The sequence below is a fragment of the Salminus brasiliensis genome, chromosome 10 (genome assembly GCF_030463535.1).
Source record: "Salminus brasiliensis chromosome 10, fSalBra1.hap2, whole genome shotgun sequence".
Classification (NCBI taxonomy): domain Eukaryota; kingdom Metazoa; phylum Chordata; class Actinopteri; order Characiformes; family Bryconidae; genus Salminus; species Salminus brasiliensis.
The window spans coordinates 5,159,354-5,176,643 of record NC_132887.1 but is presented as its reverse complement, the minus strand read 5'-3'; the positions used below and the strand labels follow the sequence as shown (position 1 = coordinate 5,176,643).

Genomic DNA, 17,290 nt, shown 5'->3' with positions numbered 1-17,290 from the left:
TCCAGAGAACACCGTTCCTCCACTGCTCCACAGCTCAATGCTGGGGGGCTTTATACCCCTCTAGCCTACGCCTGACATTAGGAGGCATGGTGCCAATGTTTATCTGCTTCAGAGAGTCCTGTTATATTGGCAGTACTTCTGTGTTGGCAGGAGTTGTGTGTGTGCATTTGAACATCTGTATCAGAAATGGGAGCAACTTGAAGTAACTAAATGCTTTCATTAGAAGGGGTGTCCACAAACATTTGGACATATAGTGAAAGTTAGGTAGTTGAACAGATCTATAACAGGAAGGCCCAGCTGGGGGCTGGGGGTAATTTCCCTTCCCTAACCCAACTGACTTATATTAACAGTTTATGACCAGGCTTAGTGTTTAGCAGGTGTGTGAGTAGGGGAACCTTTGTATCTCCATTAGTGGCCTTTTCCATCTTTGAAAAAATATAAATCTGGCAGTAGATTTTTTTATTTATTTAATGATAAATGGACCAATACAAATCCTCCAAAATGACTTGGAATAAATAAAATCCATTGAAAGTTAAGGCCGTTTTTTTTTTCCTTCTCCTGGAAAGTTTCATTTTAGGGACCTGAGGTTTCCAGCTCTGGTTTAGTGAACCAAAGCTGTGGTGGAAACATGCTGAGTGCTGCAGAGCCGAAGTTCAACACCTTTGAGCTAAGGCCTCAAATCCCTGTAGCCCACTCATGACATTTTCAGTCATACTGTCATCAGAGCGGTTTCACAACTTCCTTTCTTGCAGTGGTTTATGCTTTAAAACACTGCTACATCTACAAACGTTTACTTCCCCTTTAACACGAAACCCTTTGTAGTCATTTGCGAGGGAAAGCTCTCTTCACATCAAACTGAAACTACAACTGGTCATTTCACAAGTTCGTTTAGTGCTAGTACTTCATTACAGGGTTTTGTCTGAGTATCAGGACAACCTTAGATAATTCATTGATGTATTATTTGTTTAATTTTGGGGAAAATCATAGATCATGGCTATATCAATCACTTCATTTATTGTTATTGATCTCTGGAGACATTTGGGTGCTATACTAGCTACACCACCAAGGCTGTGCAGTACGTTTTGAGGTCCTGATCATAAATTCACAGTGGTCTTTTTGATTAAGCCACATCCTGTTTAACCATGCAGTACTTTTATAAGTGACTTCAGTAAAGGCCAGTCAAAACTAATATTAATGTTAATGTTAATGAGCTAATGGGTATAAATAGCCAGCGCTCCATCTGTTAGAGGGGAAAAAAGTAATACAGATAGCAGTAGTCGATGTACTATTTGGTAAAATACAGCAACTAATAAACAACAGAAATGATAATATTGTGTAAATAAATAAAATTACTGTTATTATTATTATTATTGTAGTATTCGCAGGAAGGACGAAAAAGTGAAAGAATAGATACCAGATATACAGATACTTTCAGTGCTTTAATTAATTCATGTAATATTTAATTTAATACTTTAAATAAAGCACCTCATCATTGAGCTGTGGAGCAGTGGAACTGTGGGTCTCTGGAATGATGGATGTTGCTTAATCCAATATTGTGGTGATCATCTAACATCCTGGCCTTACTAACACTCTTGACACTAAATGCAATCAAATCCTCACAGCAATGCTTCTCCAAAATCTAGTAGAAAGCCTTCTTCCCTGGACAGTAGAGACAGTTACTCTAACAAAAGCAGGATAACCTTGTGAAATTTCAATTAATTAGCAGGTGTCTTAAAACTTTTGTCCATTTAGTGTATTTTTATTAGTGAGGCAGGTTTAAATCCATTCTGAATAAATGCTCTGAACCTGAAAGTTCATCTAGGTTTTACCGGCAGGAGAACCGGAGAACCGCTAAAGAGCCCATTCAGAACCGAGTGGGGGCTAAAGCTAATGCTAACACACACTCATACGCTATAGAAACCCCAATCACGCACACAGCACATTCACCCACTGTAAACCAGCTATTATACACCGGTAGACCAACAACCACAAATATTAGTCCAGAGTGGGTACCACTACACACACTCTCACACACATACACAGGAAGTGATTAGACTGCAGTGTGTAAAGGAGCTGGGAGCTGATTGGTCAGGGAGGAGAGTCAGACTGGATTATTAGATATTAAACACTATAAAACAGTGATTTTAAGAAAAGTCTCGACTAAACTAAATCAGTCAGTCCAGAATGTCTGATTATAGAAACTGAGACTGAAAATAAAGGGATTGACTGGACAGATTAATCAGCAGCTTGTCTGATCTAAACCGTGGGGCTGGATTATTATTTATACACACATAAAGATCGGACCGGTATCCGCTGATACTCAGCAATTCAAAGACTGGGGCATGGCAAAATAACCTGATCGGGTCATCTATCCCTATTCATCATACATGCTGACCCTCTGACCTGCGGTCACGTGTTGCTGTTTTTGGGTGCAGGGCTGTCTGATTCTGAGTGACGAGCTGAACCATGCCTCTCTGGTTTTGGGAGCCCGTTTGTCCGGCTCCACCATCCGGGTCTTCAAGCACAACAGTAAGTACACCATCAAGCTTTATTTATGCATTCTTTCCATTTCCTGTGGATGGGCTGGGTTTGCTTTGGTTTGTATCTCCCGTTTCTCCCGTTTCTCTGAGTTCTGCTGCTTTTAATATGATGAATGACATACACTAAACAGCTGAAGATCATCCACTACACGACTACAACCTGTTGCTGAACTGAACTGAGCACGGCCCAAAACATGCAGGCCTCTCGATATATCGGAGACTCAAATCCTCGCCACCGTTTGCACAGCTGACCTAAAGCGAAAGAAAGGTTTGGGTGAGGTCGTGGGTGGAGGATGTGTGATAGAGGAGTCCGCATGGTCTGTGGAGACTGCAGAGGAGCTAAGTAGCGTGACACATTTTGGAGGCTACCCTATGTTTGAGGCAGGTGTTGGCTTCTACAAATTTCAGTTCGTCCTTAAATGCTGCTTAGGGTGGAATGTAAAATTAAAACTGCCTAATAATTGAGCATTTTTTTACTTTTCTAATTTATCCACCCAATTTGGAAGGCCAGTAACTGTACCCAATTACTGTTCACGTGAACTCCCCCTATCGCTAGTAATGCCCCCAACACTAGAAGATTGAAGACTTCTTTGATACGTGTGAAGGCCGCCACTGCCCTTTGCTAGGCATTGAGCGCACTCTGAGGAAAGCACGGCTCCCCAGCTCCGCTGCAACTGCTAACAGACGGCTGTGCTGACCGACATCACATTAGGAGTGATGTGGGGAGGACCTGCCATCAACCCAAGGCCAACCGTGCCCTCTTAGGGGCAGTGGTGGCTCAGCGGTTAGAGCGCCGGGATATCGATAACAGGGTTGTGGGTTCGATTCCCGGGCTCGGCAAGCTGCCACTATTGGGCCCTTGAGCAAGGCCCTTTACCCTCTCTGCTCCCTGGGCGCGGTGTGCGGTGTACACTGTACAGTGACAAATACGTGCACCTTTACCTTTTTTAGAGTCCGGCATGTCCTAGGATTCAAACCAGCGTTCCTCGGATCACAATAGCAGCGCTTAGTCGACTGGCCCATTCGTGCTGAGTTTTCATTGGCTATTGACGGGGCCTGTTTAGATTTAGAGTTGCTGACCAGGATTCATTACTAGATTGCACTCAGAGTCTGCCCCTCACACACTACTCGATTCCCCTTCTACAACTGTCAACTCAGACTGAAGAAAAATATGCAGACTGGAGTCATCCAGCCAGACTGAGAACCAGACTGGAACCATGGACCATATAGGACCAGCATAGCAGTGAGCACCAATTGTGGGAACTGTCAGTATGTGAACGCTGACCAACTGCAGGTTCTGTTAAAAAGATGCTGGATGCCAAATATTCCATCACAAAACTCTATTTTCATATTCAAGTATCAGTTGAATAGGTTTAAATGTGTTCAAAAGGAGAGTTTTTTCAAGAGGTGTCCTAATTTATTCAGAGCACTGTACCTCCACGGGCCTTACCCTCCGTCTGTTGACACAGCAGGGGAAGGGCAGCTGCTTTGGTCAAGCTCCAACACACACAAGCCTCTGGTACAATACACAAATAACATCCCCCCTCTGTGGAACACGCAGCACTGTGGACGTGGTGAGGCCTTGGTGATTCATCAGGACTTCAGCCATGTTTACGTTTCAGTGCTGCCCCTGTCATCATCAGCTTCACCTATAGTTGGACCCAGGTTCAAACCAGCACTATTAGCATCTGAGGTTGAGATTAACGCTTACTCCCAGCCCTGTGCTTGGACATTCATAGCACTGTCTGAATCTCGCAGCCTTTTTAGTCTCTGAAGGTCTGGCTGCAGGCCGGCCATATGAATGTAGTCACTTCAAAGGTCATCCCTGTGATGATTATTTAGCCATGGTTTTCTAAATGGAGCACTTAAACTGTCAATTTAAACAGATAATGCTAGCAGATTGTAAATGGATTTCTAAATTGATGGAAAACCCGAGGGGAATGTGTAATACAGTGTGTTCCCTGTGCCGTAATGGATTTCTGTCTGTCACAACTTCTGAAGAACCAGCTCTGCAACCTTGTTATTATTGTGTTCCTTTAACTTATTGGCCATGAAGTTGTTCAAGTTCTATTAATTCAGACAGCTGAAGGTTTCTCTGAGGTGAAGGTGTAGAATCTCTACAGAGTTTTGCAGGGGCTGTGCTGATGTTTAGTGTGAGCAGCAGCCCTGGAATGGCATCAACCCTAACCTACCATTGGTAGTAGTTGATGGGTTGCAATGCTCATATATATATATATATATATATATATATATATATATATATATATATATAAAGGTAAAGGTGCACGTATTTGTCACTGTACAGTGAAATGTGTCCTCCGCATATATATATATATAATAAATTCTAACAATGAGTCGTTGAGCATTGCAACCCATCCACTACTACCAATGGTAGGTAAGGGTTGATGCCATTCCAGGGCTGCTGCTCACTCTAAACTCTGCTAAACATCAGCACAGCCCCTGCAAAACTCAGAGATTCTACACAGAAAACACACTAGTGAACTAGGGGCAGTGAGCACACACACCCTCAGAGTGGTGGGCAGCCAACTCCAGCCCCTGGGGAGCAGAGAGGGTGAAGGGCACAACAGTGGCAGCTTGCCGAGCCCAGGTATCGAACCCACAACCCTGTCATCAATAGCCCGGAGCTCTAACCGCTGAGCCACCACTGCCCCTACAAAAGTTGGCCACCTCTGCATTGGCCGGGAATCGGACCCGGGTCTCCTGCGTGGCAGCCGAGAATTCTACCACTGAACCACCAATGCAAATGCATATTACAGTATTTTCATTTTCTGTTCTAGGAAGGCACCACGATATAGTTTGTGGTCCAGTACCACTATGCATGTTCTTTTGTGCAAGTTTGTAGTGCTTTGTGGTCAGTAGTGGTTTTGCCATTTTGCCCAGTGTCTTTTTTATGATTCGTAGAATCGTGTACATTGACCTTAACTGAGGCCTCAGTCAAATGAGGCCTGCGTCTATTTAGGTCTTGGTCTGGGTTCTTTTGTGACCTCCTGGAGGAGTAGTCGATGTCCTCTTGGTGAAATTTTGGTAGGCTGGCCATGCCTGGGAAGGTTCACTACTGTTCCAAGTTTTCTCCAGTTGGGAATAATGGCTCTTACTTTGGTTTGCCAATGTCCCAGAACTTTAGCAATGGCTCGGTTACCCTTTATAAACTTCAGTTTCATTTGTTTCACACTTGTATTTGAATCTGTTTAGAACGAGGCATGAGCTAGACTGCATCATTTATACAAACAAGCAAAAAGATATCCGGGTCAAAATAACTTGATCGGGACATCCCTATCTAAACAGCTGTCTGATAACAATATTTATTTGAATCACCCATGTGCCAATACTTTTGCCAGTTTTCACTGTGGACCTGTAGATTCAGTATGTTCGTCTGTAGACAACAAAACCCATTGTTTCTTTTTTGTTATTACCACACAGTAATGTAGACAATTCACTGTACTTTGGATAAGGACAAGGAGACTTTATTGTCATTGTCGCATCACATGTGGTACATGGGGTGGAACGAAATTGTGAGATCCTGTCCCAGTTACACCCAAAGAGCAATTATTGAATGAATAAAATAATGGAATATAAAAAGAGTAGACATGAATAGGAAATATGGGGGAAAATAGAAAAGTAGCAGCAATATGATCACAATACACTCTGCTGTACCCTACAGATATGGCAGAGATCAGACTTTAATGAAACAATAAACAGTATAAATATGATGCTATCCTTGTAAAACGTGAGCAAGTTCATCCAGCAAATGCACAGTGGAACCCTGGGGAGGAATAAACTACTACAAGATACAAGAAATTCTAACTTCTTTGAGAAATGACTCACATCTGCCATATACTGCTTTTCTTAATGTGTTTATAGATGCCCTTTATTGCTCAGTCTCCATTTAACTTGGTGAATATTAGCAAAATGATCTCATGCTCCATAAACATTTAAGACTGCTTCTCTTGTGACAGATATGCAGAGCCTGGAGAAGCTGCTCAAAGACGCAATAGTGCACGGCCAGCCAAGAACACACAGACCCTGGAAGAAAATCCTCATCTTGGTAGAAGGGATTTACAGGTGAGCCCTTGCCTCATGTTCTTAGCTAGAGTTCCACAGTCTTCAACAGTGCTTTTCTGCTTTTTATGATTGTATTGTGCCTTCCCACCTGGATTAAGCAAATGTCTGTCGTATTTTACCATTAAATTCTAGCCCATGCTACAGTGAGGCTTTCGGTTTTGTGCAAAAGTCAAAGGTCTCCATTCATCTGTTCAATTTCCAGTCAGAACGGAAGTTTTCATCATTTTTCAGCGTCAAGAAAAACTAAAAGTAGGAAAAAAAGAAAATGACCCAGAAGCCTCAACGCTTAAATCTAATATCAAGTGTTTGAGTGTTTAGAGCTTCACTGTTGCCTTTATTACAGCTTCCATTCTTCTCAGGAGACTCACTTTCAGTGTTTCTGCAAAGATTTATCCACAACTCCAAAGTTCAGTCTTAGACGTTGGAGCATTTTCTGCCTCCCACCCTTCAAATTGTTCAGTTGTTCAGTGATTTTGAGGCCTGGCTGTTCAGTGATTTTGAGGCCTGGCTGTTCAGTGATTTTGAGGCCTGGCTGTTCAGTGATTTTGAGGCCTGGTCTGGCTGTTCAGTGATTTTGAGGCCTGGCTGTTCAGTGATTTTGAGGCCTGGCTGTTCAGTGATTTTGAGGCCTGGTCTGGCTGTTCAGTGATTCCGAGGCCCGGACTTTGAGGTGGCCAGCTCATTCTCCTCACAGTGGAAGGATGGACAGAAACGTCTGTTTTCTTCTCTGTTGAAGATAAAGGATGTAAGTGCTGTTTATCTGATGGGGATGGTTTTGGTGTCTTACCTGGTCCACAAGAAGGTAGTGCCCCCTTGTTAAATTTGGTGGTCTACCAGGTCTTGATAGGGGTCGGTTATTAGGTGCCCCAGTGTCTCTGTATCTCTGGTTCTCTTTATCTTTGAATCCTGTTTGAAACTCCTGATGTTTCACTAGTTTTCTTTTGAGTCTCTCCTTCCTTGTGTACGTAGATTATCTAATAACCTTCTCAGTTTTTCTGCAAAAAATTGCTGGAGATTTGTCCACATCTCCAAAGTTCAGTCTTAGAAGTTAGAGCATTTTCTGCCTCCCACCCTTCAAATTGTTCAGTTGTTCAGTGATTTTGAGGCCTGGACTTTGAGGTGGCCAGCCCATTCTCCTCACAGTGGAAGGATGGACAGACACGTCTGTTTACTTCTCAGTTGAAGATAAAGGATTTAAGTGCTGTTGGAGACGGCATCTGATGGAGGGGGGGGGATTTGGTGTCTTACTTGGTCCACAAGAAGGTAGTGCCCCCTTATTAAAGATAGGGTTTGGTTATTAGGGGTCCCATTATCTCTGTATCTCTGGTTCTCTGTAACTTTGAATCCTCCTGATTTTCACTTATTTTTCTTTGAATCTCTCCTTGTTTGTGTAAGCGGATTATCTGATAGCTAACCTTCTCAGTAATGTCTCCTGAGAAATGAAGTACTTGTACTTGTAAGATTTGTGTACAATTCACCAGATCTTTCCTCACAGTTCACTAGCTCTTCGGTCTGTTTGCATATTGAGGGAAAAGTGCGGCGTTTTGATGGGGGCAGGGAGTACTGTGTATCTGGTGCTTGCTAGCTATGTGTTGAACTGCACATGTTTTCATAGGGAGATGTCTGAGAAACAGCCAGAAAGGTAAAGATCTGATGAAGCTGAACAGAACGTTTTAGATCAGGGAGATGGAGCTTCTGGAGGAGCGCTGAAGGGAGATCAGCAGCTGTTCTCCAGAATCAAACCCAGTGTCTTTTAACTGATGTTTTTATTGGAAGTTAAGCAAGTGGAGATCTCTTGACTTTTGCTCTTACTGTAGCGAATCGTACCGAAATAATTGAGTCAGATCATGATGAAAGTTGATGAGATTTCAGAGTAGCTGTTGAACTGAATTGTTGTGAGGTCAGAAATGTCCATCTTTTGTGAGTGAGCTGCTCTCTCCTCAGCATGGAGGGCTCCATCATTCGCTTGCCTGAAGTCATAGCCCTGAAGAAGAAGTACAAGGCCTACCTGTACCTGGATGAGGCCCACAGCATCGGGGCGCTGGGGGTCAGCGGTAGGGGAGTGGTGGAGTACTTCGGCCTTGACCCCACAGACGTGGACATCATGATGGGCACTTTCACTAAGAGCTTTGGAGCAGCTGGGGGTTATATTGGCGGGAAGAAGGTACAGAACAGTGATATTTTTTTTAATTTATTAACCAATTTACTGAGCTTTTATTTGGCTTTATAAACAAAATTGTGATCAAATCTAATCCACAGTTTCTCCCATGGCTCCAAATGTGGTGGAACAGCCGACTGAACGTTGCTTCTTTATTTTAGTTGCACCAGAGCAAAACTAGGAAAATGTAGTATGGAAATGTGCAACCTTCATGGGCTAAACCTGGGGTACTCAAATATATGTCTTAAAGGTCCACACACCAAATTCCCACTGGGTTCAAGGTCCATAGAGGACAAACGAGTGACATAAATCCCATATATCCCACAAGGTACAACAAAGTTGATGACCAAGGTATTGTCCTTCAGAACCACATTAAATAGACAAAAATATTGGGACACCTGCTCAAGTTTGGCTGGGGCAGTGGTGGCTCAGCGGTTAGAGCGCCGGGATATCGATAACAGGGTTGTGGGTTCGATTCCCGGGCTCGGCAAGCTGCCACTGTTGGGCCCTTGAGCAAGGCCCTTTACCCTCTCTGCTCCCCGGGCGCTGGAGTTGGCTGCCCACCGCTCTGGGTGTGTGTGTGTACTCACTGCCCCTAACACGTGTGTGTGTGTGAGTGTGTTCACTACCAGATGGGTTAAATGCGGAGGACACATTTCGCTGTACAGTCCACACTGTACAGTGACGAATACGTGCACCTTTATCCTTTATCCTTTATCCTTTATACCCCTCTAGCCCACACCTGGCATTAGTGCCAGTAGGTTCATGTTCATGTGCTTCAGAGAGTCCTATTCTATTGGCAGTGCTTTTTTTGTGCTAGACAAGCTGTGTGTGTGTGTGTGTGTGTGTGTGCATTTGTACATATGTGTCAGCATTAGGTTAAAATAGCTGAATGCATTCCATGGAAAGGGTGTCCGAAACATTTGGACATAGCATGTGACACCATGACACCAACTGCGGTGCTGCTGTGGCTTGATAGAGCCATTTAGGCTGGGTAACGTACGTTCTTTGATGAACACACAGTGCTACAGCGAGCCTCAGTGACATCACGATCATAGTTTTTTCTCTCTGTGATTGGACTGCAGGAAACACACTTGCCTCAAACTGTGTGGAGGTGCTGAGTAACCTCTAATGCACTTGCTGCCACACACTATTACACTATTACTACCTTCCTAATGACCATGTTTAAATCTAAATGGACTCTTAAATATCACACCATTAACGATCACTGCTCTCAATATTCTTACCATCACTACTATGAATCAGAATCAGAATCTCATTATTTCACCAAGTATGTTACACATACAAGGAATTTGTCTTGGTGAGAGCAACACGTATGACAAGTAACAAAAAACACAGAACACAGTCTTAAACTAAAGGAAAATGACACTAAACAATAAATAGGGTAGGGGATAAATTAAAAAAGTAAAAAGTACTAAAGGTAATAAAGAGCTGATATTTACAGAAAAGAACATCTGTACAGTGTGCAAATAGTCATAGTGCAAATAGCAGAGTGCAAAATTATATTATATGATTATATTAAGTTATTCTATACCATGATTATTGTGATTATCATGTTATGAAATTACGATTATTTTGCACAACCTGAGCAGTGGACCAGTCTTATGTGGTGTTTCTGTGACTTTTATCAATAATTTATAAATGGTTCTGATCAGAGGAGTATAGATGGGTCCTCTCTGTGAGTCTTGGTTCCTCCCAAGGTTTCTTCCTCCAGTTCTGAGGGAGGTTTTCCTTGCCACTGTTGCCTTTGGCTGCTAAATGGGGGTCTGATTCTGTAAAGTTGTAACCAGCTATAAAAAGTGCTGTATAAATACATGTGTGTCTATATGAAAATACAAAAGATGGCTGATATTACTGTTTTAGCTGTGTGACATCATTTCAGCTGTTTTTATGGAGCGGATAGATTTGAGTAAAGAGAAAATTTGATAAATTAAATTTTAAAGTCAAGACAAACCTAATCTGTTGGTTGTTCTTAAAACTGCCCAATCTAACATACCTAGTTATCAGGTATTTGTGACCATCTCTCTCTTTCCTTCTCTTTTCCCAGGAGTTGATAGACTACCTGCGCTCCCATTCTCACAGTGGGGTGTATGCCACCTCCATGTCTCCTCCAGTTGTGGAGCAAATTATCACTTCTATGAAGTGCATTATGGGAGAAGATGGAACCACCATAGGTAAGAGTCATGTATTTCGTAGCTCCTTGTTGCTTTGCTTGAAGCTGAAGCTAAAGCAGCAGTCTCGAATCTCGCATGCTCAATGTGAATTGCCACAATGTGGTTTAGCCACAAGGGGGCACTGCAGGCAAAGAAAAACGGGGCTGCAGTCACTCTAGGATCTGGCAAGTTGAGTTGGGTTTCAAGAGGTTTGAGTGAGGTTTGTAATTGCATGAAGATGTAGCATATTAATGACATCATGATATTAATGTCGCATGGTCCCAACCGCTTTTAACTCCAACCGAAAAGTGCCAAAAGTGGAGAGTTCACTGATGTGGAAGCTGTTTACCTGAAGCCGTGGTGTTTCCACGCTGTTGCACACCCACAGAGAGGCCTTTGTCGTGCCGGCTTCCACGTCATGCATCAGTTGATATCTGCAGCTTCGGTGTGTGTGAAATGAATCTACTTGCACAGCGGTCCTCTTCTGGTGGCCTGCTGTGCAGTAAACGATTCCTAGGCCTCCTAAATCCTGACGCTCTCTTAGTCATATCATGTCTGTTTGTCTTGTCTATTATGTGTTCCACTCCAAGCTCTGGCACTGAATGTGTGCGCTGTGGGTTTTACAGTTTACTGTTCTTTGGATCAGTTTATTGACTGCTTTATTTTACAATGAAAATACAGCCCTCAAATTTATTTGCTCAAGATGCTGGATCTAAGCTTGGACCACAATCAGACATGAGTATTTCTCTCTCAAGGCTCTTTGAAGCGAGGGAGTGAGGGGAAGAAAAATGGGGGGGAGAAGAGAGCTGTTGCATGAGATTTTTTTTTTTTTTTTTTTTTTGCTTTCTGCAATTTCCCACCACTCATGAAATAAGACTGATGACTTCTACAGATGTACAGACGCCGTCCAGGTAAAATATTTAGCTCGAAGTTTAAACTTGAGAAATGTGTTAACAATTACCCACACAGCTAGGCCGATCTGGCCCTTTGCTTGGACCCTCCGAAAGGCTTCTCTCCTCCTCTGCCACTCAATCATGGCTGGCAGCTACACCAAACAGGCCCTGCTGGCTTGTCAGGCCCAGGTGTAGGTTTTGGTGTGACTGATATGAGCGAGAACTGGGCCATGTTAAGGGCTTTGCTGATCTCCTTCATGCACATGCAGGTTCCACAAAGGCCTTTTGTTCCACATGTTCCTGAGCAGGTTCTGCTCGGAGGGTCTCTGTGAATCCCTGGGGTGTGGCCTCCTCTGTCACCTGGTGATTGACTGACTTTGACTGAAGTTAAAGTTACTCAGATGAACCGGAGAAGGAAGCAGCTGTGTTCCCAGCTGTGCTAGAAGATGCACTTGTATTATTGTCTTCATATTATTGCGGATTTAGGCTCTGCAAGAAGATGCCGAGCGAAAGTTTGGCCATGTTTCAGGTGTTTTGCCTGTTAATAAGGTACAATTATCATGACCGCAACCAGAAATGTGCAAAAATTGGCTTGTTTAGATGTTGTTTAGTATTTTGTTTTTTTTTAGTGTATTAAAAAAATGAATTCATTAAAAAGTCCTGCCAGATAGACATATGCCATTTACTGTTATGTGCCAGTGTGATTAATGATATTACTGCCGTTTTTAAGCACAATCAGTTGCTTTTGAGTAAAATTGGCTGAACGGTGAATCGGGGCTAATCCTGTTCAGAAAACAGAGTAATGACAGGTTGCACTTTAACTAATGACATCATTACAGATTAACTTATTGTGGAGCATCTGTGAGAGATTACGTTGGGAGACTCGAGGAACAATTGAGTGTGTGTGTGTGGGGAGGTGTGGGGGGTGTGGGGAGGTGGTCGCACAAAGAAAACTAATCAGGCAGAGGTCAGTGAGGTAGATATCCTGTGGGTCCTACTGAGAACACACACCTCTTCAGCTCCTGTCCACGACCAAGCCCAAGCCTCGGCCTCTGTCTCTGCCTCAGCCTTAGCCATAGCCTTAGCCATCAATCTCTGTTCTGCTTCATAATGCCTTAGAAATTACTTTAAGTAATTAAATTACTTCAAATTAATTAAATATAATCCGATTTCCTCAAGATTAATCGAACAGCCAAGACATGTTTGGTGTTTTGAAGTTTTTTTCAGTTTAACACTGAAGCTCAGCAGTTAGAGCTCCGGGCTGTTGATGACAGGGTTGTGGGTTCGATGCCCGTACTCTGCAACCCGCCACTGTTGGGCCCTTTGCTCCTCGGGTGCCGCAGAAATGGCTGCCCACCATGGCTGCCCATGTGCTCAGTCACTGTGTGTATTTGATCACTAGTGTATATGTGTATGTATATGTGTGTGTGTGTGTGTGTGTGTTCACTGAACGGATGTGTTAAAGGCAGAAGCCAATTTCCATCTGTGTCCAACACTAATGCTGAATATGGCTGTCTTGTCTTGTCTTGTCTAATGCAGCTAACAATTAATGGAAGTTATCATTTCAGTGTAGCAATATTTACCAAACTGCATGCCCGAATCATTGCAATATGCTTTACCACGAAACGCATGGTCATCTAAAATAGACTATATAACACACTGTGATCTTTAAACATTAATATAAAAAAATTAAATAAATAAATAATATAAATAAATAAAAATAGGCTAGTAGTTGCTATCATAAAGACTGAATTTCGCCCATATTCATATACTGTTTTTCCAGAGAAAATGTGTCAGAAACCACATAAACAAATTTTTTTTAAGACACTTTTGAAATGAATAATGAAGATATTCATACTCTAAATTGACAAAAGTATTGGGACATCTACTCATTCATCGTTTCTTCTGAAATCAAGGGAATTTGCTTTTGTTGGAGTAACACTCTCTACTGTCCAGGGAAAAAGGCTTTCTGCTTAATTTTGGAGGAGCATTGCTGTGAGGATTTGATTGCATTCATTGACTAGAGTGTTCATGAGGTCAAGATGTTGAATGATCACCACCTCATCCCCAACTCATCCCCAACTCCCCAGCTCATCTATGGCTCTAGTCATGGTTTTGTGGCAGGAATATGATGAATTAGGCAAATGCTAAAGGCTAGCAATGAGCTTTTGCTACTTGTTAGCTACATTAGCCTTGTCTCTCCAGTGTAAAACCAAAAAAGCAAACATCTTCAGACACCAAAGAGGTCATGGTTGATAAAATCTCAAATAAAAAAATAATAATTGCAGTTAGATCTATATCAGGCCTGCACAAACACCAGGCCTGACCTGAACTGTCCGCGCTGTTTTGAAGAGTTTATATTGGCTCATGTTCCAGTCATGTTTGGCTAACGTCGGGCTAGTTTGAAGAGGTCTAAGATCCTCCAAGTCAATTTGACATCATCCGCAAATGTGGTTTCGCGTCCCTGTGTGTGCTGTTAACCCAGTTGTTACGCGGCCGTCAAGTTTGTTTTGGACGCCGGGCTCAAAGCTTCGCAGAACTTGTGTAATCTTCGGTCACTCGGGCACTGTTTGATTTCGTCATCAAAGTAAATTCCTCAGTATTTGGTGTGGGTTTGATTTTTGTTTGCTAACACATCGGGTCAGGATTAAGCGGCCGACAGCTGCTCCGCACTTTTTGGGCTGCCGTCCCAGACCCAGATTCAAGCTACTCTCGGGCTTGTTGGAGAAGGCAGTCCGTGTTGGGGAAGTCAACACTTTGTGTTCAGCTGTTCATCCACACACATAATAATGTGTCCAAATGTTTGTGGACACCTTTTCTAATGAATGCATAAACCTGTTGGTACCATGGCTAAAGCAATGCATGGCCTAGAGGGCTATAAAGCCCCCCAGCATTGAGCTGTGGAGCAGTGGAAGAACTGTGTTCTCTTGAGTGATGGAGGGTTTGCCATTCATTACAGAGGAGGTGGGGATGAGGTGGAGTGGTGATCATCCAACATCCAACAATCCTCACAGCAATGCTCCTCCAAAATCTAGTAAAAAGCCTTCTTCCCTGGACAGTAGAGACAGTTACTCCAACAAAAGCAGGATCAGCTCTTTTTAATATCCTTGATTTGAGAAGCAACAATGAATAAGCAGGTGTCCCAATACTTTTGTCCATACAATGTAGTTTCAGAGAGACCATTTTAAACGTGCGCTGTCTGCTGTAGAGCGACCAGCTCAGCCTCTTAGTTGCCATAGTTAACTTCAGAGGTACAACAAACATTTTTCTGTCTTTGTTACGGGGTGGTATTGAGGCCTAGAGAGCAGAGTATATCTAAGCCCATTGTTGAGCCTAATTGCCTGTGTGTACACAGGCGGCGTTGGCAAACGTCAGACGTTCAGCTTTGTCTGAAGGTATTTACCTGCTTGGCTGGAGAGTTAGTTAACACATGTTTTAGGTGTTTGAGCTTGTCTACTGCCAGTGCTCCACTTCTGAAAAGGACAATTGGTTCAGATCACTGTGCTCTAAGCTACTGTAACAGATCTCATGCGTAACCCCTACAGCACCTACAGCCACCAATAATAATCTAATATTCAGTAGCATACTGTGCTATACAGTTGCCCAAGTTCAGTATATCGTTTGTACTGTTGGAGGTATTCTGAGTAATAGCACTCTTGACTGCACTCTTGAAAATAAAGGTGCTACAAAGGGTTCTTTGAGAGCTGCCAATGTGTGAAGAACCTTTTTAGGTTTAAGATTTAAAGAACCTTCATTTGAGGTTTTTATTTATTTATTTTTAACCAATTTTAAGGTTCTTGATCTTTTTCGGTCTCTGTTGCAAATGTGAACTAGGGATGTCCTGATCAGGGTATTTAGCCCCCCCGATCCGACCTGAATCTCTTATTGCTGACTACCTTTCCGATTCAGATCCGATCTTTGTGCAAATAATACAGTCACACAGTTCAGATCAGATGATCCTATAATCCATTCTGACCAATTGGCTCCCAGCTCCTTGAAACACTGCAGTCTAATCACTTCCTGTGATTCGTGTTACAAAAACAAACAAAGTTCTATCGGTCTAGACATAATGAAAATATTCATACTCTAAATTGACAGAAGTATTGGGACATCTACTCATTCATCGTTTCTTCTGAAATCAAGGGAATTCATAAGTTCTCTTTTGTTGTAGTAACTCTCTCTACTGTTCAGGGAAAAAGGCTTTCTTCAATTTTGGAGGAGCATTGCTGTGAGGATTTGATTGCATTCATTGAGTGAATCACAAGAGTGTTAGTGAGGTCCGGATGTTGAATGATCACCACCCCACCTCATCATCCCCAACTCCCCAGCTCATCCCAAAAGTATTGGATGGAGCTCCACTATCCATCATCCCAGAGAACACAGTTCTTCCACTGCTCCAAAGCTCAATGCTGGGGGGCGTCATACCCCTCTAGTCCACGCCTGGCATTAGGCAGCATGGTGCCTATAGGTTCATGTGTATATCCTCCAGAGAGTCCTGTTTTATTGGCAGTATTTCTCTACAGAGTGTGTACACTTGCACACCATTTCCTGGAGACGCAGCAGAACAGTGTAGCGTAGCTTCAGCTATTCCCACTTGCAGTCAGATGCTAGTCTGCTACTCTGCGGTAACTAGGGTGAAACCGTTTTGCTAAGTAGTTGCTATGTTATTTCAGGTGGTTGTTAATTGGGCGCTATGGTGTTCCTAGATTGTTCCTATGGTAGCCCTTGTTGGTTGCTAGGTGTTCCAGATGGAGTGTATATATATATATATATATATATATATATGGAGGTTGCAATGCTCCCTGCGATGAGCCGAACTCGGCCTGTAGACGTGCCTATCCAGTCTGCTGGCTCTCATCTGCTCTGATCAGATCCAGAGCTGGACAGCTGCATGTGAGCACAGCGGTTAGGAGAAGCAGCAGAGACTAAGAGGAAGATGATGGATTTGAGCTCAGAAGGTGCTGCAGAGCTTTGTGGTGCCCTGTTCTTTAGAGGGCCTTGTTGGAGGGGGGGGGCATGCCTCCACAGCCCTGAACTCCACATGGGTGTTTGTACTTATCTCTTCCCTTCAGATGAAAAGGAAGTGAGGAGGAACTGGCTTTTGGAAAGGAGAAAAAAAGGGAAGCGGCCCCCCACATCTGGAAGCTCTTTCAGCCTCTCTCGGCCCTTCTCTCGCTTCAAATCCTCCAGTCCCTGTGTCTGGAAGGAGTTATGGGGGGGTGCTGTGCATTGTGAAACTAGCTGTTGAAAGGGTACCCCAGAAAGATTTACTTTGGAGAGCCCTTCTCCACCCCAGTGCACCCTCAGCCCCCTCCTTCACCCCCTCCCCCACCTCCTGGAGGACCTGCTCGCTGACTGAGGGGCTTGAAGTCCGGCAGTTTGAGTTCCTCCACGGCCTTATTGCTTTCAGATGCTCCTTTCCACTGCAGTTGTTCTCCGGAG

General features: G+C 43.3%; 1 protein-coding gene across 1 annotated transcript in view; it reads left to right on the top strand.

Annotated features, from left to right (window-relative positions):
- Window positions 1-17,290, top strand: part of sptlc2a (serine palmitoyltransferase, long chain base subunit 2a) — a 38,873-nt gene that overhangs the window by 7,998 nt on the left and 13,585 nt on the right. The window contains exons 6-9 of the mRNA XM_072690256.1: window positions 2,436-2,529; window positions 6,518-6,623; window positions 8,568-8,787; window positions 10,850-10,976. Coding sequence (XP_072546357.1) covers window positions 2,436-2,529; window positions 6,518-6,623; window positions 8,568-8,787; window positions 10,850-10,976 — 547 coding nt within the window. The remainder of the gene's footprint in view (window positions 1-2,435; window positions 2,530-6,517; window positions 6,624-8,567; window positions 8,788-10,849; window positions 10,977-17,290) is intronic.